The sequence below is a fragment of the Callithrix jacchus genome, chromosome 3, assembly GCF_049354715.1.
Source record: "Callithrix jacchus isolate 240 chromosome 3, calJac240_pri, whole genome shotgun sequence".
NCBI classification, from domain to species: domain Eukaryota; kingdom Metazoa; phylum Chordata; class Mammalia; order Primates; family Cebidae; genus Callithrix; species Callithrix jacchus.
Genome location: NC_133504.1, coordinates 129,104,744 through 129,130,912, shown reverse-complemented (window position 1 = coordinate 129,130,912; position 26,169 = coordinate 129,104,744). Strand labels below are relative to the sequence as shown.

General features: G+C 34.7%; 2 protein-coding genes and 1 pseudogene across 6 annotated transcripts in view; 1 reads left to right on the top strand and 2 right to left on the bottom strand.

Annotated features, from left to right (window-relative positions):
- LOC144581955 (uncharacterized) overlaps positions 1-11,024 on the top strand; it is a 134,016-nt gene extending 122,992 nt beyond the window's left edge. For both annotated transcript variants that reach the window (XM_078367960.1, XM_078367961.1), the window contains 2 exons: positions 5,129-5,205; positions 8,410-11,024. In XM_078367960.1, the coding sequence (XP_078224086.1) occupies positions 5,129-5,205; positions 8,410-8,600 (268 nt within the window). In that variant the 3' untranslated portion in view covers positions 8,601-11,024. The remainder of the gene's footprint in view (positions 1-5,128; positions 5,206-8,409) is intronic.
- Positions 1,567-2,509, bottom strand: LOC100391548 (MICOS complex subunit MIC26-like; annotated as a pseudogene).
- The window catches only part of YTHDC1 (YTH N6-methyladenosine RNA binding protein C1), a 36,131-nt gene continuing 20,708 nt past the window's right edge, over positions 10,747-26,169 (bottom strand). For 2 of the 4 annotated variants that reach the window (XM_035293624.3, XM_035293625.3), the window contains 8 exons: positions 21,286-21,370; positions 19,905-20,071; positions 17,276-17,358; positions 16,012-16,048; positions 15,876-15,939; positions 15,707-15,769; positions 13,804-13,938; positions 10,747-11,745 (listed from right to left, as the gene is read on the bottom strand). In XM_035293624.3, the coding sequence (XP_035149515.1) occupies positions 11,521-11,745; positions 13,804-13,938; positions 15,707-15,769; positions 15,876-15,939; positions 16,012-16,048; positions 17,276-17,358; positions 19,905-20,071; positions 21,286-21,370 (859 nt within the window). In that variant the 3' untranslated portion in view covers positions 10,747-11,520. The remainder of the gene's footprint in view (positions 11,746-13,803; positions 13,939-15,706; positions 15,770-15,875; positions 15,940-16,011; positions 16,049-17,275; positions 17,359-19,904; positions 20,072-21,285; positions 21,371-26,169) is intronic. The other 2 variants (XM_003732494.5, XM_035293626.3) reach the window with 1 other exon arrangement.

The window sequence follows — 26,169 nt, the reverse complement described above, 5'->3', positions numbered from 1 at the left end:
GAAACAAAGAAAAGCAGGTAGAGAAGTAAGGACAGTTCCCAAAGATCCTAACTTTAGTTCTTCAGGAAAAGGCTGAGTAACAAAGCAGATGATGCTAGTGAGGTAGGATAGAGCCAGATAACTACAGTAGTTTGAGCATATGTTAAGGGCATGGGGGAGATAGTGAAAGAGTTAAACAAAAAAGAGATGTTATCCCCCTCCCACATGGTGGAAGCTCCATCCGGGATTTTCCCTCTGGAATCCCCTTCCATACTCTTAGTGGAAGCCTTTCTCTTCTCCTTTCCTTCTCTTTTCTCTACCTAAATAAAATTACCTTTCTGGAAAAAAAAAAAGAGAGAGAGAGAGATTATCAGATTTCCTTTTAAAAGAAAATCTCAAGGTTTAGTCACAGAGTTGATTGTAGAAGGGCAAGGCTATAGAAAGGGGAATAATTTTAAAGGGAACTTTTGTAAGAATGTTCTTACAAGAGTTCAGGCCACAGATGACAGAAAACTAGACTAGAGTGCTCACAGAGGGCAGGCTCAGGGGCTCATGCCTATAATTCCAGCACTTTGGGAGGGGGAGGCAGGAGGCAGACTTGAGCCCAGGAGTTTGGGACCATCATGGGCAAAAAAGTGAGGCCTCGTTTCTGCAAAAAATATTTAAAATTTACCTGGATATGGTGGCGCATGCCTGTGGTCCCAGCTACATGGGAGGCTGTGGCAGGAGAATCACTGGAGCCCAGGAGATAAAGGCTACTGTGAGTTGTAATCATGCCATTGTGTCCCAGCCTGGGCAAGAAACAAAGACACTATCAAAAAAAAAAAAAAAAAGAATGTTCATAGAGATGACTATGTATACTCATACAATAATAGGCCATCCTCATATTGTGTTCTGTGTGTGGAAAAAAATAGTTGATATAGATAAAACACTTCAAATATCTCTGGTACATAGTGATCCAGAGTAATATTGACTCATCATTATTGCTGTTTTGTTTATATTACTAATACTACCAATTTGTGCCAGCCACTTTAGATATTATTCCTCATTTTATAGAAATTGGTCTTCTAACAGATCAACATTGTATTTTCAACCAAAGTCCCAGAGAACAGATATCCTGTGGATTGGTTTAAAAGTTGATATATGGCTTAGATGAGCAAGTGGAAATGCTAAAATTTTATTGTAAGGGTTGAGGCTTTTCACCTGTATTCTAGTTTAAAAGAAACACTATTCCTCAACAATATAAGTATATGATGACCTCAACTATATTTTCAGACAAACCCAACATTTACTTTCTTTCATTTTTTAACTTGGGTTTTAATTAGGTACACAAATACCAACATGAGAACAAGGCACTCTAAGGCTTGTACATTATCTCTAGGTGAAAAGATTTTCAGATTAATTCGCTTGTAGGATGGGATCACCCAAGATAACAGAGGCCTGGTCTAGTTTTTCCTGAAGAAGAAAGCCATTTTAATACATTCAATACTGACTTCTCCTCCATTTTTCTCTAGAAATACTGATTTATTGTATGAAGTTTCCAGTGTTTACCAATAACTGATTAAGATGGGCAGGGCATGGAGTTTTCTACTTAGTTCCAGGTGAATTATTCACATTTCCTGGCTTTTAAAAGTTCTCCTTCCACAAATCTTCTATTATGTACCCACATAAACTCCAGTCATACAATCTCTCCCCTCTGACCTTGGCAAACATGGTGGCTTGTTGTAGATAACAGATGGAGGCAGCTAATCCCATACCAGGCGGAGACACTAGCTTTTTATTTTTGAATCTCTAGCCAAAAGGAGTCCAATAAGGCCAGCAAAAACCAATAATGCCAAGTCTTGAAAAAAAAATCCAGGAGGTTTATTTTGGAGTTATTCGTAGTTGTCTATCCCACATTGAACCAAATTTTGCATCTTAGGCTTAGTTTGGGAGTAGTTGCCTGACACGAACTTCTATATGGCTCACACTAGCTAACGTCAGAACTGCGAGATGCCTTCTTCAAGTTCGCTCTTTGACTCCTCTACACATTTCAGTTGACCCTCGGGAACTTAATAGAGTGAAAGCTCATTAACCCTCATGGGATTTTTGCGAGATGAGTCCTTTTGTGGTGCTGTATAGATTTTGAAGGTGAGCAAGTGGAGGATGGTTGACCTCATGGACCTTTGAATTACCTTCAACATGTGGCTGGCTGCAATGACTCCTGCAGGATTTACTTTCTTTCATTCCAGTATTTAAACCTATTCTTACCCGAGACCCCAAACTTTACATCTTAGAGAATATAATGGTGGTTTACCTTAATAGAGGAGATGTTTTCTGCCTTATTCCAAGATTATAGTACACTTCAGTAAAGCTCATTTGGGGAACATGGGTCTTGCTATATCATAGCTACTTGATAGAGAAGCATAGAAAAATATACATGGCTTAGAGACCAAATAATTTCTAACACTTGTATCAGTTCTGTAAGCATATAGGATGATATTCCTTATGAAGAAACACAAGAATCAACATATTCTAACTTAATATCATACTTTTAAAATGTAAGCAGAAAGGAAGCATTCTTTATGTACTATATGATCTCTTAAGATATTATTTTTGTCTGTGTTCTTATTGGCAGCAATATAAAACTGAAATCTTATTCAAGTGTTAAGACTCAATGTCCATTTTGACTGCACATTGTTTAGGCTGTATACGGTAACTTTCACAAGGTAAAATGCTGAGGCAAGTTTGGTAGAATTTCTAACCAATTAACCCCTATTCTTGAAAAACTATTTCATGCATATAAAGGGAAAGTGATAAAGTTGGTAATGGAGTGGTTTGGGGGAGATGCGAGCTGAGCTGCGGGAGAGGAGGAGAAGGAAGACACAGAGAAAGGTAATAACAGTATAATGGCAATCATTAGCAATATTAGCTGTTGTTACCAAGCTGGCAAAAACAAGGTTTAAATCAATGTCATAAAGCTTGTCCTTTGATTCTTTGTATGTGAAAAAATAAATTTTATTGTGTTTATTTGAGGTAAAATGTGATGTTATGAATACATATACATTATTCTAAAATAGTTACTACAGTGAAGCAGGTTAATATGTCTATTATCTCATATTGTTACTTGTTGGTGTGACAAGAGCTGCTAAAATCTACTTATGTAATAAAAGTCACTAATATAATACAACTTTATTAATCATAGTCCTCATGTTGTTCGTTAGATCTCTAAACTTGCTCATTCTACATATCTGCTAATTTGTATACTTTGACCTACATCTTCCCATTTCTTCTTCCCACCCACCACTCCTGCTTGTGGCAACCACTGTTTTGTTCTCTGCGTATTTGAGATATTTTTAAAAATATATATTCCACATGAAAGTGAAATCATGCAATATTTTTCTATCTCTGGCTTATTTATCTTAGCATAAAGTCCTCTCTGTCCATCCATGTGGTGGCAAATGGTAGCATTTCCATCTTTTTTATTTTTAATTTTTTAGATGGAGACTCGCTCTGTCTCCAGGCTGGGGTGCAGTGGCGCAATCTCGGCTCACTGCAACCTTCAACTCCCTGGTTCAAGTGGTTTTCCTGCCTCAGTCTCCCAAGTAGCTGGGTGACACGTGCCACCACTCCCTGCTTATTTTATTTTATTTTTTTGTATTTTTAGTAGAGATGGGATTTCACCATGATGGCCAGGATGATCTTGATCTCCTGATCTTGTGATCTGCCTGCCTTGGCCTCCCAAAATGCTGGAATTACAGACATCAGCCACAGTGCACGCGCGTGCACACACACACACACAGACACACACACATCCATTCATCTGTCAATGGACACAGATTGTTTCCATATCTTGGCTATTGTAAATATTGTTGTAATGAACATGGGAGTGCAGATATCTTTACATAGTGGTGATTTTCATTTCTTTTTGCTTTATACCCATAAGAGAGATTGCTAGGTAATATGGTAGTTCTATTTTTAATTTCTTTAGGAACCTCCATACTGTTTCTCATAATGACTGCACTCTTACCAATACTGAATTAGGGTTCACTATTTTCTCCAGACGCTCACCAGCATTTTTGGTAGCAGCTATTTTCATGGATGTGAGATGATATCTCATAGTGGTTTCATTTGTATTTCCCTGATGATTAGTGATGTTGAGCACTTTTTAATATGCCTATTGGCTATTTTTGTTTTCTTTAGAGAAATTTCTGGTCAGGTCCTTGCCTATTTTTTGATAGGCATATTCATTTTTTTGGTATTGAGTTGTAAGAGTTCTTTATAAATTTTGGGTATTAACCCTTATCAGACATGTAATTTGCAAATATTTTCCCAATCTGTAGGCTGTTTATATTTTGTTGATTGTTTCCTTTGCTGTGAAGAAGCATTTTAGTTTGATGTAATCCCATTTATATATTTTGCTTTTGTAATCTGAACTATTAGTATAATATCCAAAAACTCACTGCCAAGGCCATTGTTGAAGAGATTTTTCCTTATGTTTTCTTACAGGAATTTTTTGGTTTCAGGTCTTACATTTAGGTGTTTTATCCATTTTGATAAATGGTTGGTTTTTGCCCTGTATCTCACATGTATAGTGTGAGTATGATAAGGGTTCACTTTCATTCTTTGGTAGGTGGAAATACAGTTTTCCCAGCACCATTTATTGGACACTATACTTTCACCTTTGTGTCCACTTGGTGCCCTGGTCAAAATTTAGTTGACTATATATGTTTGCATTTATTTCTGTGCTCTCTATTCTCTTCCATTAGTCCATGTTTCTGTTTTTTACCAGTATAATTCTGTTTATTATACCTTTGTAACATAATTTTAAATCAGGAAGTATGATGCCTCCAACCTTATCTTTCTCAGTATTGCGTTAGCTGTTCAGTTTGTGTGTGTGTATCTGTGTGTGTGGTTCTGTACAAATTTTAGGATTTCTTTTCTATTTCTGTAAAAAATGCCATTAAACTTTTGGTACAAATTGTGTTGAATTCATATATTGCATTGTGTAAACATTTAAAAAATATTGATCCCATTAATAAATAAGAGATATCATTCCTTTTATTTGTGTATTCTTCCATTTCTTTCATCTGTTTGTTATAGTTTTCATTGTACAAGTCTTTTACTTCCTTGGTTAAATGTATTCTTTTTTTTTTTTTTTTTGAGATAGAGTTTCACTCTTGTTACCCAGGCTGGAGTGCAATGGCGCAATCTCGGCTCACCACAACCTCCGCCTCCTGGATTCAGGTAATTCTCCTGCCTCAGCCTCCTGAGTAGCTGGGATTACAGGCACGCACCACCGTGCCCAGCTAATTTTTTGTATTGTAGTAGAGACGGGGTTTCACCATGTTGACCAGGATGGTCTCGATCTCTTGACCTCGTGATCCGCCAGCCTCGGCCTCCCAAAATGCTGGGATTACAGGCTTGAGCCACCGGGTTAAATGTATTCTTTTGTTTTTGTGTGTGCTATTATAAATGGGATTGTTTTCTTGATTCCTTTTTTTTAGCTAGGTGGTTATCTATAGAAATATTACTTTTGTTTCTATGTTCATTTGGTATGCTGCAACTTTTCTGATTTACTCCAACAGTGTTTTTTAAGCATATTTAAGGGTTGTGAACATATAGAATCATATCATCTGCAAACAGGAATAGTTTTACTTCTTATTTAGATGCCTTTTATTTGTTTAACTTATTTAATTGTTCTGGCTAATACTTGTTAAATGTAAGTGATTAGAGTGAGAATTCTCGCCTTATACCAGATCTTACTGGAAAAGCTTTCAGTCATTCCCCACTGATTGTAATGGGAAGGTTTTATTTTTCTAGAAATTTATCTACATTTTTCTAGATTTTCCAATTTGTTTTATATAATTATTTATAATTGACCCTTATAATACATTTCACTTCTGAGGCATCTGGTGTAATGTCTCCATTTTCATGTTTGATTTTATTTATTTGAGTCTTCCCTCTTCTTGTCAAAGTCTAGCTAGTGCTTTGCTAATCTTATTTTTTCAAAGATTTTTTTTTTTTTTTTTTTTGCTTTTATTCTGATTTGTGTTATTTTCCTCCTTGCTAACTTTGGCTTTAGTTCTTTTTCTAGCCTTTTGAGGCATAATCTGCTATGTGCACTAGAAAAGAAATGCATATTCTGCTGCTCTTAGATGTAAAGTTCTATGTCTGTCAGGTCCATTTCGTAGACTGCAGTTCAAATCCAGTATTTGCTTAGTTTTCTGTTTGGTTGAGCTATTCAGTGTTTAATGTAGGGTACTAAGGTGAAGAAATGTATATTCTGCTGGTCTTGGTTGGAAAGTTCTATGTCTCTCAGTTCCATTTGGTGTTGACTGCAGTTCAAATCCAGTACTTCCTTAGTTTTCTGTTTGGTTGAGCACTTCAGTGTTTAATGTGGGGTACTAAAGTCACCTACTATTGTATTGCTATTTTTTTTTCCTTTATGTACATTGTACATTTTTTTTTTTTTTTTTGAGATGGAGTCTTACTCTGTCACCCACACTGGAGTGTAATGGCAAGATCTCAGATCACTGCAACCTCCACCTCCCAGGTTCAAGCGATTCTCCTGCCTCAGCCTCCTGAGTAGTTGGGATTACAGGTGCTCACCACCACACCCGGCCAATTTTTGTATTTTTAGTGGGGTTCACCATGTTGGTCAGTCTGGTATTGAACTCCTGACCTCAGGTGATCCACCTGCCTTGGCCTCCCAAAGTGCTGGGATTACAGGTGTGAGCTACCGCTCCTGGCCAATACTTACTCTATATATTTAGATGCTCTGTGCTTAGGTGCATATATATTGTTATGTCAACTTGATGAACTGGCCCCTTTATCATTAATGACCATGTTTGGTTTTGTTAAGTTTTTACCTTGAAGTTTCTTTTATCTCATGTATATTATGCTACCCCTGCTCTTTTTTGGTTACTCTTTGTATGGAATATCTTTTTCCATTTCTTTACTTTCGACCTTTGTGTTTTCTGGAAGCTGAAGTGGGTCTCTTGTAGGCAGCACAGTTATATTGTTTTTTAATCCATTCAAACAGTTTATTGGATAATTTAATTCATTTATAATTAAGGTTATCATTGATAGGTAAAGACTTATTTTGCCATTTTAAAATTATTTTGTAGTTGTAGATTCTTTGTTCATTTCTTTCTCTCTGATTGTTTAACTTTGTGATATGGTAATTTTCTGTAGTACTAAGCTTTGTCCTTTATCATTCTTATGTACCTGTTTTAATGTTTTGCTTTGTCATTACCATGGGCTTACATAAAACCTGTTTTAGTTGTAATACACTATTTTAAGCTAGTAAGAACCTAACATACATCATATACAATTATTCTAGATTTTTACCCTCTTCCCAACAATTTATTTTTGTTGCTGTAACTTTTTTTTTTTGAGACAAAGTGTTGCTGTGTCACCCAGGCTGGAGAAGAATGGCACAATCTCAGCTCACTGCAACGTCTTGTCTCCCAAGTTCAAGCGATTCTCCTGCCTCAGCCTCCTGAGTAACTGAGATTATAGGCATGCGCCACCATGTCCCGCTGATTTTTGTACTTTTAGTAGAGGAGGGGGGTCATCACTGTTGGCCAGGCTGGTTCTCAAATGCCTGACCTTAGGGGATCCACCTGCCGTGGCCTCCCAAAATGCTAGATTACAGGTGTGAGCCGCCGTGCCCAGCCTAACATTTTTTATATTATATATTCCTTAACTTTTCAGAGCTGTTATTTTTGACTATAAATCTTTCAAATCTCTAGTATGAAGGTTACAAGTGAAAACAGTTAATAGTCAATAGTCTAAGACATATAGTCAATAGTATTTGATATTAGCATTTAATACAATAGTCAATAATCTATATTTAAGACATAGAAGAATCTGAAAGGGAAAAAAAGTGTAAGATTTAGAAACAAAAGAACCCCCATCCCCCAAAAATTAAGAGATTGAATGACCCATATGATAGATAACAGAATATATGCATGGATTCTTATGCTGTTAGGATTCCTATTCCTACTAAGGAAATTGAAGACTATAAACTTGAGCCTGTTCTTTCCTGTGTGCCTCAGTTTTAATGTGTTTCAAACTGCATTTGGAATGTTTCCTATCCAAATAAAATCTCACACATTAGGATAAAATTACCCATGTGTGTCACAGTCACCCTTACAGTGAGTCAAGAAACTCTAGCTTGGTCAGTTAACTGCTGGCAACAGTTCCTTCTTTTTTTCAATTCCAAACCCCTGACATGACCAAAGGTTTAATATTTTAAGACAGGGCATATGTGGCCCTCAGAATGACCATGGCATTCTACAGCAGAATCTACAGATATTCAAGAGCAGGAAGACACACCTGTGATGACAAAAATACTCTGAAAAATCAGACCCATTCAGGTGTTAGAACTTCTATGAAATCATGATTTAATGGCTATGTTAAACTTTGCCTGTCCATGTCTTTCAGGAACCGTCCTTCCCGATGTAATCCTCATAGAGGTGACCATAACATCTCACCTCCCATGCTGGGAGTCAAAGAACCCCATTTCGCTGCACATACAGATTGGATCAGGCCTGGCTCCAGAACCAACATGGCTATTCAGTCCTTTCGGGGAACTGATACGGACATTGGGAGGACAAGTCTCCTTCTATCACTGAAACAACACGGACAATGGAAGCTTGGAGATAATGGCTATTTTCTGAAAAAGTAGACCATGCTTGAGAAAAAGCCATTATAGAGGAAATCAAATCTAAAAATTACATGCTTGAATTCTCACTCCTTCGAACTATTACTCTAGCCAATAAAATAATTGACTGGATTTCTAAATTCTGAATAACTGAATTTTTTCACCTGAACACATCATATTTATGAAGACTTTTAGAATCACAGTACTGTAGACTACATGAAAGAAACCAAGTCTCTCATGGTGAAAAATGCTGTCATAAATGTGTACAAATATTACATTAAGAATTCTCATTTTATATACTCTCTTATGTACAGAAAAAAAATATATTGCATTTTTTTAATACAATGTTCCTGTAAGTTTATTTTTAAAAAATCAGAAAAGGAGAAAACAGTGAGGATTATGTGAGCCAACACAAGGGTTTAGTATAATGCCAGATACTTGGTAAAAATGTTAGCTTTTAATAAAATAATAGGATTGATTCAATACTAAAATCTTTAACACTCAACACACAAAGCATGACTTAACATCTAAGTGGATGGGAACTTTTGAAAAATCCTGTGCTTAAAATTCAGCCTGGAGAAAATGTTAATGTTTAAAAATCTCAGGTCAGATGCAGTGGCTCACACCTAATTTTAGCACTTTGGGAGGCCGAGGCAGGCAGATCACTGGAGGTTGAGTTTGAGACCAGCTTGGTCAACATAGTGAAACCGCCCCCCGCCGCCTACTAAAATTCCAAAAATTAGCTGGGTGTGGTGGTGCGTGCATGTAGTCTCAGCCACTGAGGCAGGAGAATCACTTGAACCTGGGAGGCAGAGGTTGCAGTGAGCTGAGGTCGTGCCACTGCACTCCACCCTGGGCGATGGACTGAGACTCCATCTCAAAGAAAAAAAAAAACCTCGATATAAGCCAGTACCATCAATTCAGACATTAATTTATATGCTATTTTTTTCAAAAGTGATGAGGTGGCTTCTTTAGAAACACCAAATTAAATAAAAACATGGATAAAATCTTGGCCCATCAATTACTACCTTTTTAATCTTGGGCAAGTTTACTAGCCTCTCTGAGCCCATTTAAATGAGTCTCTTTCTAAAAGCACAAAGTGTCTGTTGCATACAAGGTGCTCAGTGTTATTTATAACTTACTATTATTTCAGGAAAATACCTTTAATAGCACCTACCAGTTTTGTATAACTGGTTACAGAAATTCCTAAAACACTGCAGATAATCATCTTGTCTAGTTTACTGAAGAATACAACATAATGCCAGTGAAGTGACTTACCATGTATCCCAACTGGTTTAATTAAAGGCAAGGCATAATATTTTTTTCCTCTCTATCACAATGTAGATTTAAAACAAATGCTTAGGCTTTAGTTTTGTCATTGGTAAAGAAAACTACTGTGAATGTAGGGGAAGATACTCTGCACGCTAGTATCAAAATGAATGCAATATAACTACAGTTTTCAATATCCTGTAAGGGTAAAGTGCCCATGTTCTTTTTCAGGCCAATACATATTAAATGTAAAACTATGGCGACTTTTACACAAACTAAGTTTGATACTATAAAAAAATTAGTCAAATATTCAAATATTCCTAATGTTTATAAAGGCCAAATTCCAAAGGCCAAAACTCCAGGTATAACTCAAGAAAATTAAAATTCAAAAAATATTTCATAAATTGTTTTCTTGAGCAGTTCTATTTCTATGTTTTAGCTGGTTACCACTCGGGAGAGCTGGAAAGTTAATTTAAAATACAGAACTAATATTAGGAGAGTTAAAAGTCCATTTATGAAGTAAAGTAGAAAGCATGTGCAAAGTAGTTTCACTTACCAAAGACTAAAACAACAAACAGAAAACCTAAATAAACGATTCTGTAGTCAGAAGTACGCTCAAAAATGTTATCAGGTGTATAAATACTTAGCCAAAATACTAACATAACTCTGTGTATATCATATTAGAAAGAGAAGCAAGCTTTTAATTACTCCTAGGTCAATCATTTCTGCTAAAATGTGCCTCAAAAAAAGCAAGTGTGGTTCCTAAAATCCCTAAACAAAAAGCATTCTTTTATGTCCATTATTGCATAATAAAACTTGCAATTAGATAAGAAAAAAAATACAGAAGATAAGTGTCAATCTTTACCAATTTATTTTATACAAAACAGTAGCAATGTAGAATATGGGAATCATCTTCCGCTGCCACGCACGCAAGTTGTGAACATTCCAAGCCAATGTATACAGTTTGGAGAGGAAGGCTAAACTATAGCATCAACCACGCTACTGAACATAGGAATTTTTCATTTAAAAAGATTAAAAATTAGATACCAATGTCTTCTTAATATTGCTCTCATCATTGAAGACTGAAGAAAAATAAAAAGTGACTTTATAAGTTTAAAAAAAAAAAGAGGCAAGGGGAAAAAAACCAAGAGGCTGCTACAACACTGCCATACAAACCATCATACTTCAATATTTGCATACTTGATAGCAGCATTATTTTTACTGAACCGTGTGCAACTACATGTAGAAACACATCAAAGTAAAATATCATGGCAGTTACCAATCAAGATAAAAAAAGAAAAAAACAAAAAATAACTCTAGGATAAACACACTATAAGATGAACATTTATGGAGAAAGAATCAATATCTACATTCTTGGACTGTTCCATTCTGCCTCAACAAAAGTGTCAATTCAACTGTCAACTGTGCATTTTTGGCGGATTTGAGTATTTCCAGTTCTTATGATACTGCATGCTTGGAACAAAGGGGGGGTCATAATAAATCCTTCTACACAATGAACTTTATAGGTAGACAGCTGAAAATAAATTTACTACTTGTAAACACACACAAAAAAAATACAAGATTTTTTGTATCTTTAAACAATCATTGCTTCCAAAATCGGATTATCTTCGATATCGACCTCTCTCCCCTCGGTCTCTGTCCCGATCACATAATCGCTCTCTTTCTCTTTCTCTATCACGTCCTCTATCTCGCTCTCTGTCTCTTCTGTTATCTCTAGGGCGGTCTCGCTCTCGTTCCCGATCTCTTTCACGGGGTCTACTTCTCCGACCACTGACAACAGCTTGTGTTCGACGAAGGAAATCATCCACCCTCATATCATAATCATGCTAGAAAAGGGATGAAATGTATTAGGTATGTCAAAAATGCAAACAATGTAAGTGGATCCCTGATTTTTTTTTTTTAATTTATGTGAGTAATTTTTAAAAATATATAAAAAATAAACAATTCCCTATGAGGTAACTAACTGAGGTTCTTTAGAGAACACTAAAGAAATGCATTAATAAATTAATTCCCAGAAAGTAACACACTGACATGGTTTAGAAAAAGGTTGATGTCTCATTAGACATCTATAAGAGAGTATTCAAATCTCCTCATGCAGTTTTCATTTAACTTTAATGACTTTTCCATCTGATCCCTTCAATAAAATTTAGGCCAAAGAAATTAATTTGTGATGACCTTCAACCATTATTCATATATGCTGCCAATTATGCTAAGTGTCACCATGTTTTTCTGGAACAGGCCAGCTCTACATGTTTCCTCCAATTCTACCAACTTCAATTTTACAAACTGAACAACTCTGCCCTCTTAAAGTGAAATCAGAAAGTATTATATTCCATATTTTCTTTCAAACTCAATTGTTACAACTATGTGATGTGCAAGGAAAAGATGTGGCTGCTCCTAAACTTGGCCTCTGCTCTAGTTTAAACTTTCTGCTCTGAGTTCTCAGCTCACCTTATTGATTTTGGTCCCTTTTCAAAACTTAGCTAAAGTAAGATTCAAAAACAATTTCACATTATCCTTTATATATAATCATATGTGATTATATAAGCAGAGAATATGTATACTAACCAAAAATCCACTAAAGATCCATAATACAGAACTTGTTAAAAAGGATAAATATAGTTCAGGAAAAAAAACTCAGACTTTGTATTTTAAAAGCCATGTGATCACTTACAGGAAGTTTTAAGACACCACAACCCATCTAGTCAACTAAGATTTCATCATAAATAGACTGTATTATATCTTTCTTGTATGCCTAACTAAAAACAAACAAATTACTAATTTAAAGTATGTCAACTGGTTAATTAGTACTCTCAAATTATTTTAAAAGGTTGTGATATGATTTGATTTAGAGAAAAAATTATTACCTTTATGAGGATAAGGAAGTTATTGACAACACATAAAAATGTCTCAAAGATAGGGTAGAAAGCTGCTCTAACTCTCACAAATATGCTCACTCTTCATCTTAAGTGGGAAAATAAAAAGGTGTTTATTTGGCCCCATACAAACTCATCACCCTAAGTAAGGAGGGGAAAAAATTCTAACTTGCATATCCTACTTTAACAACAAAACTACTTTCTAAGCTATCAAACATATATGCATCTAAATTATGCTTCCAACACCTGCCAGAGGACAATTCCACTTTTTAAAATAAGAGTACTACTAGTAAAAAATAAGTAAGTAGCATTTAATAAACTCAGCCCCACTATTTAAAAACCCAGAAAAGAAAAAAAGATAAGAGTCTATCTTTTTTCATTGGTCCTGTTTTGAAGGCATCAAAAAGAGCTTTCACATCAACCTTATCAAATAATTAACAGAACCAATTAATAAAGGACAATTATTCTTCTGCTACATAAAACAACAATCTGGTTATTCTCTGCTAGCATCATCACAATAACCACAGGTAAAACAATTAATCAGTTACTAGTTTTAACATTTGGTAGAATATAAAAACAAATGACTAAATGAGATTAGAGCTCATCAGCTATCTTAATACACTATCCTATAAAACTTGGATCAGAATTCACAAAAGTTCAGAAATACCTATTAACAATATTAATTACACAGTATAATTAAAATCTGAATATGGAAAGAACACAGCCCAGGTACTATATACCTATGACATTTACCTAAAAGGAGTTATATTTGTAGGAGTTTGCCTTAAGCAGTTTGTGATTTGATCAGTAAAAGAAATATATTCTATCTATATAATCCAAAGGGGTATAATCAGGCATTTTTAATAAAAACAAACTGAGAATTGCCCCAGTCTGCAGTAAGAATATGCAACAGTCCCAGTCATTCACCATGTTCTAGTCTCCCCATATTTAAATTACCTACGGAATTCTAAATAGTTCCCTCACACTTTTGCCTCCTTGTGCACTTACTACTCGTTTATCTCTGTATCTTGCTTCATGTGGTACTGGATGATGTCCTGAATAAGGGGGATGTGCTTGAGGAGGTGGAGCATGGTGCTGATAATAAGGATGGTGTGGAGGTTGTTCCATTCCTGGATAAGGGGGCTAAAAAAAGGAAAACCATTTCCATTAAAAACCTACCAAATACCTTTGTAAACAAGTTATTCTTAGAACCTTTCATCCAAACCAATCCCAAACAAATAACTGAATCTGAACTAGAGATTTACTTTGATGGCATTAAAGTGTTTCAAAATATCCTTGTTTGTTTGTTGAAAATTATACATCATCTAAGATATAACATGTTTATTTTACTTTTCTTCTCCTATCATATACATACTAATAGAAATAGCAAACACTTACATGGTGCTTACTGTGAGCCAGGCATTGTTCTAAGCACTTTACTAGTCTTGTTTAATTCTCACAGCAACCTTATGAGATAGATACTCTTGTTCCTAGTTTACGAAAGGGTAAACTGAGGCAACAAGGAGTTAAGTAACCTGCTTATAGTCACACTACTCGTAAAGTGGTGAAGCAGGCATACAACATCAGGCATCCTAGTTCTACAACTGGTGAACTGGTTAACCACTTTGTATCTATCTATTCTTAAAAACATCAACAGGCCAGGTATGGTGGCTCATGCCCATAATCTAATGCTTTAGAGGGCCGAAGCAAAAGAATCCCTTAAGCCAGGGATTGGAGACGAGCCTGGGAAACAGTGAGATCCCGTCTCTGTAAAAAAAAATTAGCCAGGTACAGTGGCATGCATCTGTAGTCCCAACTACTCAGTAAACTGAGGCAGGAGGACCACTTGTGCCCAGGCGTTCAAGACTGCAGAGAGCTACGATCACACCACTGCACTCCATCCTGGGAGACCAAATGAAATCGTCTCTTAGAAAAAAAAAGGTCCAGGAGCTAATTAACTTTTAAATGCCATTATGAAATGAATAAAGTGTAAATCAAGGATTATTTTCATATTTACTATCAAGATCATATATTAAATATTTCCATTTTTAAAATTTCCTAGAATCTAAAGGGAAAAGTGTCATAATCATCTGCATATAATGGTATAAAACTGTATACCTTAAAGTGAAACAAAAGTCAGATGAACAGGCCATATAACATATGGCATTTAAAATAAAGAGATAATATGTGAAGAAACAGAAGCTACTTAAGCTTCCAGGTTTTTATTTCTTGAAAATTAATACTTCAGCTATCTTCAATATCCTCAAATATACTCTAAGACAAAAATTCAGTTTTCTTAAAGGAAATAATTAAACAGCAGGAATAATCAGGGTTAATTAATCTCATTTTACAGAGAAAATTAAATTTAGTGAGGCACTATGCTAAACTTCACATATACTTTGTAAATTTATTTTCTTGACAGTGAGACTGACACTACTACATTAAACATTAAGCTATACCAGGACAGTCATGATGTTCATCTCATTCACCAGAACATAATCAGAATAAGCACAGTACCTTGCATAGAGTAAGTACTAAATATTATATTTGATGAGCAAAAGAATCAATGAATACCCATGAAATTTTACAGATGAGGAAAGCTAAGAGTTGCATTAAGAAACTGACCCAAGGTCATACAGTTGGGAAGAAAAAGAAATGTATTTGAATCCAAGCAGACCTTTCACTACTAATCATTACCATAATATGCTATTACAGTTCTCAAGCCTGTACTATTAACACAAATAACTTTCAGTCTTAGTTTGAAAGACAGCATACAATTATTTACCGCCAAAAATCTGTACTTTAAGTCTATTTAATGAGAAACTGCAGCAATCTTATTCTGACTAAGCACCCGAAATATCAGAACTGCAAATGAAGTTATATAACTTATAAAAATAAGAGCAATACAAACCATTCCTTGCCAAGGTGGTGGTGGTCCCATGTTATGAAATTCCCTCACATAATCATTGTAGGACTAAAATGAAAGATGATAGTGTCAATATAATTAAAAATTATCACAGAACTGCAAAATAAATCACAGCCTGGTTTTATCTACATTAAAGATAAAATGAAATGCTTACCCCATTTAAAAACACATCTCGGCGAACTCCTGAAAATCGTCTGTTGGGAATAAGATTTGTGAAACTAAATTCAGGTAATTCATAAACTAGTTCCAAGAATGTAATTCAAAGCTAGGCAAGAGTGAACCCGACTTACCTGTCAACTTCCTGGTATCGTGGATCCTTTAAATACCCTGTTCAAACATCAAGCATTTGAGTAAATCAAATTTATATTTTTCTATTTTGGCATTATAATTAAACCTTCCTTACCACTCGTTTCAACTCTCTCCATGAAATATGTACTTTAAGTGAAGCTACTACTGTATTATCCCATTTTCAAATTTTCTTCTCAGATTACATGATAATCTAGGAAGTAACTAAATAATTATATTGTAGAATTTTAAGCTGCTAGAGAAGTTTTCATATATGTATCTTCTACGTTCACAGTCCAAATCTTGCTAATCAGAAAATTTCTTCATTTTGCATCATAGGGAAGGCAAGGGCACAGGAACTATCTTGAGCACACTATGACAGGACTGACTTCCTTAAAACAAATGTTTACTTTCCACTCTGGGTATATATAGGCCTTACCAAGTAAACCACAGACAAGCTTTTCAAAATGTAAACTTAAAATGGGGGGGAAATTGCAAATGTTGCAAAAATGAAGGTGTATATAGTGTAAATGAAAAATCCATGGTGGTTAGAAAAATATTCTTTCCCCTGCGTCTTTCAGTAAAAATCCAACAAATTAAAATGTAAAAACAAATATTTGAGTTGTCATGTTACTAGGGAAAAACAGAATCTTCTATTTTGGAATAATGAGGCTTATCAAGCCACTTGTTATATAATAATGCTAGTATGATCACTAACATCAATCTCCTAACTGCCTAAGTTTCACAAGTGTATCACTGACTCTGTTCTAAATATCTGATATCCTTTCTTGAATATAGTTTGCTCTTTTAAATTCCAGTAAGGAATAAACTGAAAAGCTATATTTACATTACAAACTGAATATTTCCCATTCTTCTCCAAAGACATAAAGATTTAAAAAAAATTATATGAATATGTATCACATGAAATGCTAACTACCACAAGGAACAAAAAAACCTGATAGAATATAGGCTATTGCTTTTCATTACTACATTTAATCTTAAACACATGTGCAGATAAGTTTCCATTTTTGCAAAATTAGCAATTTCAGGTATAATAGGGTATGATGAGTTACACTGGAATAGATTAGACAACCTTAACAAAGTTAAGGGAAGAATTATACTAATGAGAACTACTAAAATTTCCCAAGATTTAAGTAGTCAGGTCTTGAATTTTTTTCACTTAAAACTGTAGGATTGTGAATTGTTTTTTTGTTTTGTTTTTTTTCAATAATTTGAAATCAAATATCTGCAGGATTATAAAATATTAACCTGGTCTCTGGTGAAACTCAGGGGGATAGTCAATCCTTGGTTTCTTTCTGCTGTTATGAATATCATAATCTTCTGGTCGACGCCTACACAAATTAGACACATTAGAAATTAAACCAAAAACTGCTGGGAGAACAAAGAGTAAAGCAAGAGTTTCTGACAGAGGTAAGTACAAAGAATAATCCATTATTTACTTTAAATTACATCTTAATTTTTAGTGAGCAAATTATTTTTAAATTCCTACATTTTGATTCTCAAATTAATTCCTATAAACCAAGCTTTAAATATACTGCTGGAAGTAGATATCCTCTGCCATCTCATGCTATAATGAGAAAACTGCAGACTAGTCCAATCAAAACATGTAAGTCACATTTTAGTAATCTAAACAAAAGTAAACAAAGCCATTCTCAAACTAAATACCAGTTTAACAATTAAAACACTTTCTCAAATAAAGTCTCCATTCAGTTGAAAAATAAAAATAAAAAACCTATCATCATTGTACAATATGTAACTCTAAAATCTATATATTTAAAACTTATAAATGTCATTTTAGGTTAAGTCTAAACAAAATTAAGAATTTATTTTTCCTCTTCTTTGCACAAAATTATTTTTACATAATCATACAGAAAATTTGATACTTATTAAAAGCAACTTTACATGAAAGTTTTAAAAATCTTAATAGCTTAAAAAACTAATTTTTTAATATTCCTTAATAACATTTAGTTTTTCCTTCTACATTTAATGACATTTAAGAATTAAGGGAATTTTTTTCCAAAGACAATGCCTCAAAATAAAATTGCTTTTATAAATCGGCAAGTAATGGGTCAGAATTTTAACAGAGTTCATAAAACTAGTTCAAATATATTCTTTGGAAGGTGAAATTTTACTGACTACAGAGGGCTGTTCTTTACTGTCTTCCATAAATTGGGTTAACTTAACACACCATTAAATACACTTCAATTTACTTAGCAGCTAATAAAGAATTAAACAAAAAAAAGTCCAAAATATTTAGAAAATATATATATATCTTTTTACCCTTAAGATCTAATAAAAACTTGATTAACAACCTGGCATTCACTAGTTTTCAGCTATTTGTCTGCGTAACAACTGCTTTCATTAACTTTTTCAACACAAGTTCACTCACACTGTAAAGTTTTGTGCAATAATCCCAAGCCCCCCAACAGAATAAAAACAGTTGCATCTACAATAAATAATACTAAGAAAATTAAAAGCTGGTTTAAAAAATAAACATACCGCTTTCCTGTAGTTTGGGGAGTGCATTTACGACCGGTATAAAACATGATAGTAACAGTTCATATAGTAGTCCAACTACTGACTTTTAGCTGTAAGCCACATACATAAATGGAGGCCCTGGCAGGCTTGAGAGAAGGTGTAGTGGTGTAATAAGTATAGTTTGCAGTCCATTGCAAAACTGAGGTAAAAACTTCACTTGTATATACTGTATTGCACTGGAAACCTCTTAGCTTAAAACTTCAAAAGACATCTTGGTGCTCAGTCCTTTTAGGCCAAAAATAAGGGGCTCTGCCAGGTTTCCTCCTACCTACTCGACAGTGTCCTTTTTAAGCTCAAAGAAATGGGGACTGTTGTTGGATTATCTGTACCTACCACAGGATGTTTCCACCAAAAGGAAATTTAACCAAAGGTTTCATCCCATCAACCATACATCCAATAGTCTTTAGCAGAATATTTTAGATTTAGTTGTGTGCAAATCTACACAGGGGAAGGTGTTGGGTAGAAGGGCTTAAATCAGTTCTTTGCAAAGACTTCTCCAATTCTGTAACAAGTTAAACCCCCTTTTTCTGGAAAATGCTGTTTAGTTCATAAAGTAGTGATCAATAACCATGGCGATCCTCTAAAAAACACTTTTAAGTCCACAGGTACTGCCAGCATCTGGAAAAGTTGTAAACAGACACAGCAACAGCCCTTCTTTTTGGTTTGTTGCCGGGTCTCCCAGGGCCACTTGATCCCCTTTGGAAAGAACCTATTGTTTTCAGAAGATCAGCAAGATGTATGAATTCACTGGGTACATGTTAGAGAATATTTGGCAATAGGATTAACACATCACGGTGATAAAATCTGAAATAGTCCCAATAATGCTCCTCTTGAATATCAAAATAACTTAAAATATTTTATCCTCTAAATGAGGCGTCATCTTCTGAAAAAATATTAGTGATCCTTTATAAAAGTCCCATATCTGATAAGGCTTATCCAGAGACACACCTGAAAGAAAAGGCTTTTTACAAAATATTAACGATTTTTGCAAATAAAGACTTCCTCCTCTTCCTTTTTAGCCTGTTCTTAGCAACAAATGCCTACCTCATTTCAATTGTATACATTGTATTATCAGAGTATTATCTAATCTGAACTGGCTATAACTGGTTATCAGATAATTTTTTCTGCATAAGGAAAGATCCCCATTTTCCTCTTGAAAAATGACTGAGACCAAGGTGACCATGTGAAATCCTCAATGAAGCCACAAACTAGTCCATGCAGCTTGATTTGAGGATTTTCTCTTTCTTCTTTACCGCAGGACAAACTTTGACGAATCATATTCCTCCATCATGTTATTCTGATACATGTGCCTATTATCAGTCCAAAGAACGTTTCTAACCTTCCCACATCCCGGACTGGTTCTCGACGGGATGGACGTCCTCGTGATCTGGGCTGAGAATGCATTCTTCTCTTGTGACGCATTTTATGAATGACCTGATACAAGTCAATACTTTCATCGGGGGGAAATAGAAGACAAAGCTGGGTTCCACATTCAAGTTCAATTTCCTAGAATAGGAAAGTAGCAATTTATAAAACAAAAACAGACCCTTTCAACAGGCTTGTATTTTCCTGATGCAGTAGAACAAAAATTGACTTGGAGGCTTTCTTTCCAAGGCTGATGATCATATGGGATTCGAATAAACTTCCAGATTTATAAAACGTTTCAAAAGTGTTTCATATATATTTATATGAAGGGTAAAAACTAAAAGTGCAGAATCTCCAAAGTTAAATACACAAATGCAGTTGCTTAAAATTCTGTGACAATCACCCTCTGAAAAAAAGGGAATGTTCCTTTGTGCAAAATACAAAAATATCACAGCAAACTCATTTATCTTAATACAATGCAGGAAAAATACATGTTAGTGTGTGTGCCAGCAACTTTGATAACTATAATCTACGAAGTGCACTGAAATTCATTAAATTTACCACAAAGGCAGACCAATCTATGGGCTTTTTAAAATTAAATCATTTTCAATTACAGTACAAACATTTTTACTTATGAGGAATAAAATATCATATTATTCTATGTCTGTGCGTCCAGGCATAGTAGCTCATGCCTGTAATTCCAGCACTTTGGGAGCCTCAGGCAGGCGGATCTCTTGAGGCCAGGAGTTTGAGACTAGCCTTGCAAAATGGTGAAATCCAGCCTCATCCAAAATACAAAAATTAGCCACTCGCATAACCTGCTCTCCAAAAAAATAACAATTAAAATTAAAAAATAAAATAAAATTTCTGATTCAGAATTACATGAGAGAATTACAAGCGTCAAAGGTTTTGGTTTATTTTAAATTATTTCACATTTTCAATTCCTTTTGCAGATTTGAAAACCTGACTACATATATTTAATCTTCTCAGAAAATTGCTTTCTACTCAGAAAACATAAGTACATATACTTAGTAACAATTCTAAAATGTATTACAGAAACTGAAAAATCTGCTAGACAGTGATAATAGAGTTAAAAAAAAAAAATTAAAATCTGGCCAATGCTCTTTACAAATATTTCCTTCAATTATATGAAAGTACCACATAAAGGTACCTATATTTCAAAATTAATGAATGTCTTATTAGTCTTAATCACATAATTATAACTTCAGATAAGACTATTTTCTCAAATACATAATCTCTTTCATCAAAAATGGTTAAAACAAATCCATCAATAAAGATCTATAAAAGGATTGATTAAATGTATATTTTTTGAAGAATCAATGAAAACTACAAACCTGTCCATCACGTCCGATCTTTACTGGTTTATGTTCATTCCAAGGATTGGTGAGATGAGCTGACTTAGTGAACGGTAATTCACGCCTAAATACAAAGTAATATCAATTACATTCTGCTGCAGAATCCTGTGAGGACCTTTAGTAGTGAATTCCTGTATTGTGACTTAAATATGACTAAAATTTTTAAAATCACTTACTATGGTTCAGTATTTTCCCTACAGAAAGCCTCGTCAGAGACTAGCTTTTTCCACGTTCTCCAGTTTTCTAAAAAGAACTTAAGAGCAAGGGCTTGAGAACCAAGACAACTTGGGGCTTAAACCCCAGCTCTCTCTCTTCTCTGAGCCTGAATCTATTCCTCTGATAACAAGAATATCACCATCTATTTTATAGTTGTTTTATGCAGTTTGCAAATGAAATGACACATAAAATATTTAGCATATCCCTTGTTTCTGTGAACTCAAAAAGTACTTTTTTTTTTTTTTTTTTTTGAGACGGAGTTTCACTCTTAACCAGGCTGGAGTGCAATGGCGCGATCTTGGCTCACCGCAACCTCCGCCTCCTGGGTTCAGGCAATTCTCCTGCCTCAGCCTCCTGAGTAGCTGGGATTACAGGCACGCACCACCATGCCCAGCTAATTTTTTGTATATTTTTTAGTAGAGACGGGGTTTCACCATGTCGACCAGGATGGTCTCGATCTCTTGACCTCGTGATCCACCCGCCTCGGCCTCCCAAAGTGAAAAAGTACTTATTAAGTGATCAAAAGGAAGCTGGATCTTAATCCAGCTGTTAACATCAAATGAAAATGGAAGTGTCCCCTAATTTTAGTTGCAGGCTGCTTTCCCTGATTCATGTGTACTCCCTCTTCAATACGGCAATATTCTTCACTACCCATAGAATGGCTTGAGTTGTGCAATAAATATTTATAAATTCATTTATTTGTATTAATTATGCCCTCTATTGAAGCTCAAGGGCAGTATCTATATAATTTAAATACTAATAACCTGGTTTTAAGATCTAAGCCATAGGACAAAATGGTCTTACCAAACTTAAAAAGATAGTTTGTATTTTTCTACTTCTTTGTCAACCTAGCACAATGTCGTATGAATACAAAAATGACACATAATCAACAGTTGTTAGCTACCAAGAAATAACTGTAAATTAACAGTATATGATAAGGTTTTAGTTATTTTTTGCATAAAACTAATAATGCCAAAATAGATAAATACTTTAAAGAACTATTCACTGTGCCTACAATACAAATGAAACTGTTCAGCCAAAGGACAAAGATGAGAAAAACAAAAGAGTTTGCATCCGTAACATTTATTCCATAGCCATCAAAGAAAAATAAACAATTGTGCACAATTTTCAAAGAGAATGGGTACCATGTGCACAATACAAATTTGTTTTTTTAATAGGGGTGGTTGTATCTATTTTGAAAGAAAGAAAAATAAACAGAAAATGCTTTATGAAAGAAGTGGCACATGAGATAAGTTTAAAAGAAAAGCGACCCAGGTAAAGCCTTATGTAGAGAACTAAGCAGGGTTACATTTGAAACAAACAAAGAGAAGGGCTAGAACACAGGCATAACGGAAAGGGGAAAACATAAGTAACTTTGTCCAGTGAACATGCCACACACATAACCTTACATGAATTTTCTTGAAGGCGAATACTGACTGCTCAGAACTTTTAAATTTATTTTTATGTTTTAGAGATGGGATTGCCCAGGCTGATCTCAAACACTTAGGCTCAAGCTATCCTCCCACCTCAGTCTCACAAAATGATAGGATTACAGGCATGAGTCACTGCACCCAGCATGAATGCTTAGATTTTATATAAATTTTTTTAAACCTCAAAAAAAGCTTTGACATTTTGCAGGGAATCAAGTATTTCAGAGTTAAATTAACAAGGTGGTATGTTCTGTGACGGTAAAAAAATATATATATACACACACACATACATGGAAGAGTGGTGAGGAATGAAAACACCAAGTATCACTTAAACGCTTGGTTTGTCTAATATGCACCTTACTTCATCTTATCAAAACTGAGTGAAGAAGAATGCTTTTTTTCCCCTTTGCAGGCTGTCAGAAGTAGAAAGACTAGAACAAGTCCACACCAAAGCTTAGAATATTCAGAGGCAGAGATCTAGTTAGTTTTCTTTGTATTTTGTTCAATACTTAAGGTTTTTCTTCTAATTGCCAGTTTAAAACAGTTATAGGAAAGGAATAAATGAAAACCTACAGCCACCAAAATACAAAGGTTATAAATTAATGGGATTATCACTGTTACTTAAATATCAGCAATTAACACTCATGATCCAAATTAGAAGTAAAAGCATATGCCAAGCTAGATGTATCACTTGGGGTTGAGATTCTTTGGTGGCACTGGTTCTAACTAGATTCGAGAGACATCTGTTCACTGTTTCAACACAGTTAATCTCAGCCAGAACATCACAGAAAACTGTGAAGCCTGAGGCAAAACAGGGCTCAGAATAAATTAAGAGAAATTACAGGGTCCCTGGTCTATGTATCATCCTTACTTGATCCTTTCTTCTCAGATCACAATTATAGAACGAGCAACCTAACAGTTACCTTCTAAGCAGGTATGTTATAAAGAAGCATACAGATACAACTTATCTTTACTGTGAGTTCTTTGAGAACATAGGAGAGACTCTCTGACCTAAATGATTCTGCAAATAGGGCAAATTGATCAAAAGAATGTAAAATTGTGCAGTTTTTTGTTTGTTTTGACAGAGTCTCACTCTGTTGCCCAGGCTGGAGTGCAATAACATGATCTTGGCTTGCTGCAACCTCCGCCTCCTGAGTTCAAGGAATTCTCATGCCTCAGCATCCCAAATAGCTGGGACTACAGGCATGAGCCACCACAACTGACTAATTTTTGTATTTTTAGTAGAGACAGGGTTTCACCATGTTGGCCAGGCTGGTCTTGAACTCCTGGCCTCAAGTAATCCACTCGCCTCAGCCTCCCAAAGTGCTGGGATTACAGGCGTGAGCCACCATGCCCAGCCATGCAGAGGCTCTATATGCTGAACAGTGGTTTGCTGATTAAAGTTAAAAGGAATAATGGAAAGACTTTGAAATAAAAGAGAAATGGGTTATTTAGAATGGACATGAATATAAAACCTAGTCAGTAAATATAATTCTTGATAAATATCTCATAGATTATACTTTATTTTGAGCTAATTATAGGTGGAAATCTTAGTAAGTCACTTTTTATGCCTCCCTCTGTTTTTCAGCTAAAACATGACACTTATCTGGTCCCAATCTTCCATGTGCCTACCAACCACTTGAACCATCAGGGATTTAACAGGTTTGTGGTGGGTCTCAAGATTCTGCATTTTAACAATCAGATGCTACTGATACAAGTGATCGAGGGATAACACCTAAAGAAGCTTAAGTCTAGTTATTATTAAATTAAAAGGGTCCTTAAATTGAAATCTCATGACTATCGTATCTGAAAAAGAAAAAATATTAACAGCAGTTACTGTTATTGATAGCAAAGTCCTTAGCATTTGTATTTATTAAATTTAAATCGTTTTAGTTCTGAGACTTAAATTTAATTCTCACTATATAGGGAGAATTTAAACTCAGAGTTCAAGTGACTTACCTAAGGAAATATCAATGTTAGAAATATCACATGTCCTCCAGAATTATAAAGTACTGTAAAATTACTCTTGAACAGAACTTAGGAGTATTAAAAAATTTAAATTAGTTTTATTGTATAAAAATATTTATAAATATTTTTATCTAAACTCATAAACTTACTTTAAAATAATAAAAGTACTTTACTGTCCATAATTTTATACCTCACGATAGTAGGACAGTCAATTTGGGTTTGTCTTTACCTCTTCTGTCACTTTACACATTTCACTTTTACAAGTTAGTAAAATAGTAAGTCAATGAAGAGGAACATGAATAACCCATGAAAAAAAATTAATCTTAAAATTAAGAAACAAATTTATCAGTAATGTAAAAATGAAGGCTACCACAGTAAGTAACATTCAAAATAAAATCTGCTGCCATCCATGTAAAAATGGACAATTATTTTCTCTCCTATTCTCAAGAATGCAACACCTGCAAATATGTTACATTACCATGTTTCCTCTGGCCTTTATGGACACGGACACACATACACACACACACGCACAAAATTTAAAAATGTGAATTTCTCTACTAAAAAGTAATCACTCCTTCCCCTATAAATTGTTACCAGATTTTCAAACGTTAATTGTAACTTAATTATAATTTTGATTTCTAACAAACTATAAATTTATATTTTTAAACTCCTGGGAGCAACAGAGTGGAGGTGGGGGATAGCACTAACAGGCTCATCACCTAACACTGCATTCCAATACCACAATTATGTGTTTTTTCATTTATTGTACCTTTCCATGAGGATATGTGCACAATTACTTCCACATATATTTAAGAGACAAACTATAATTTAACGATTTTCTACTTTGAAGAATTTAGATGACGTCCAATTCTTCCCCACAGAAAGTAATAATGGGACGAAGTATTTTTTTCTGATAACTTTTTGCTATGCTATTATCAACCTAATACAGTTATGTGTTACTTAAGGACAGGATACAATTCATCACATGATTTCACTGTGTGAACATCACAGAGTGTATTTACACAAACCTAAATGGTATCGTCTACTACATACCTAGGATATATGGTATAACCTATTTCTTCCAGCCTACAAATCTGCACAGCATGTTACTGTACTGAATAGTACAGTAATATTGGAAAGTACCTGTGTATCTCAACATAGAAAAGGTATAGTAAAATATGGTACTATAGGCACCTCTTATAGATCCTATAATCTTATGGGACAAGATTCTTTCTTGATGGATATGTCA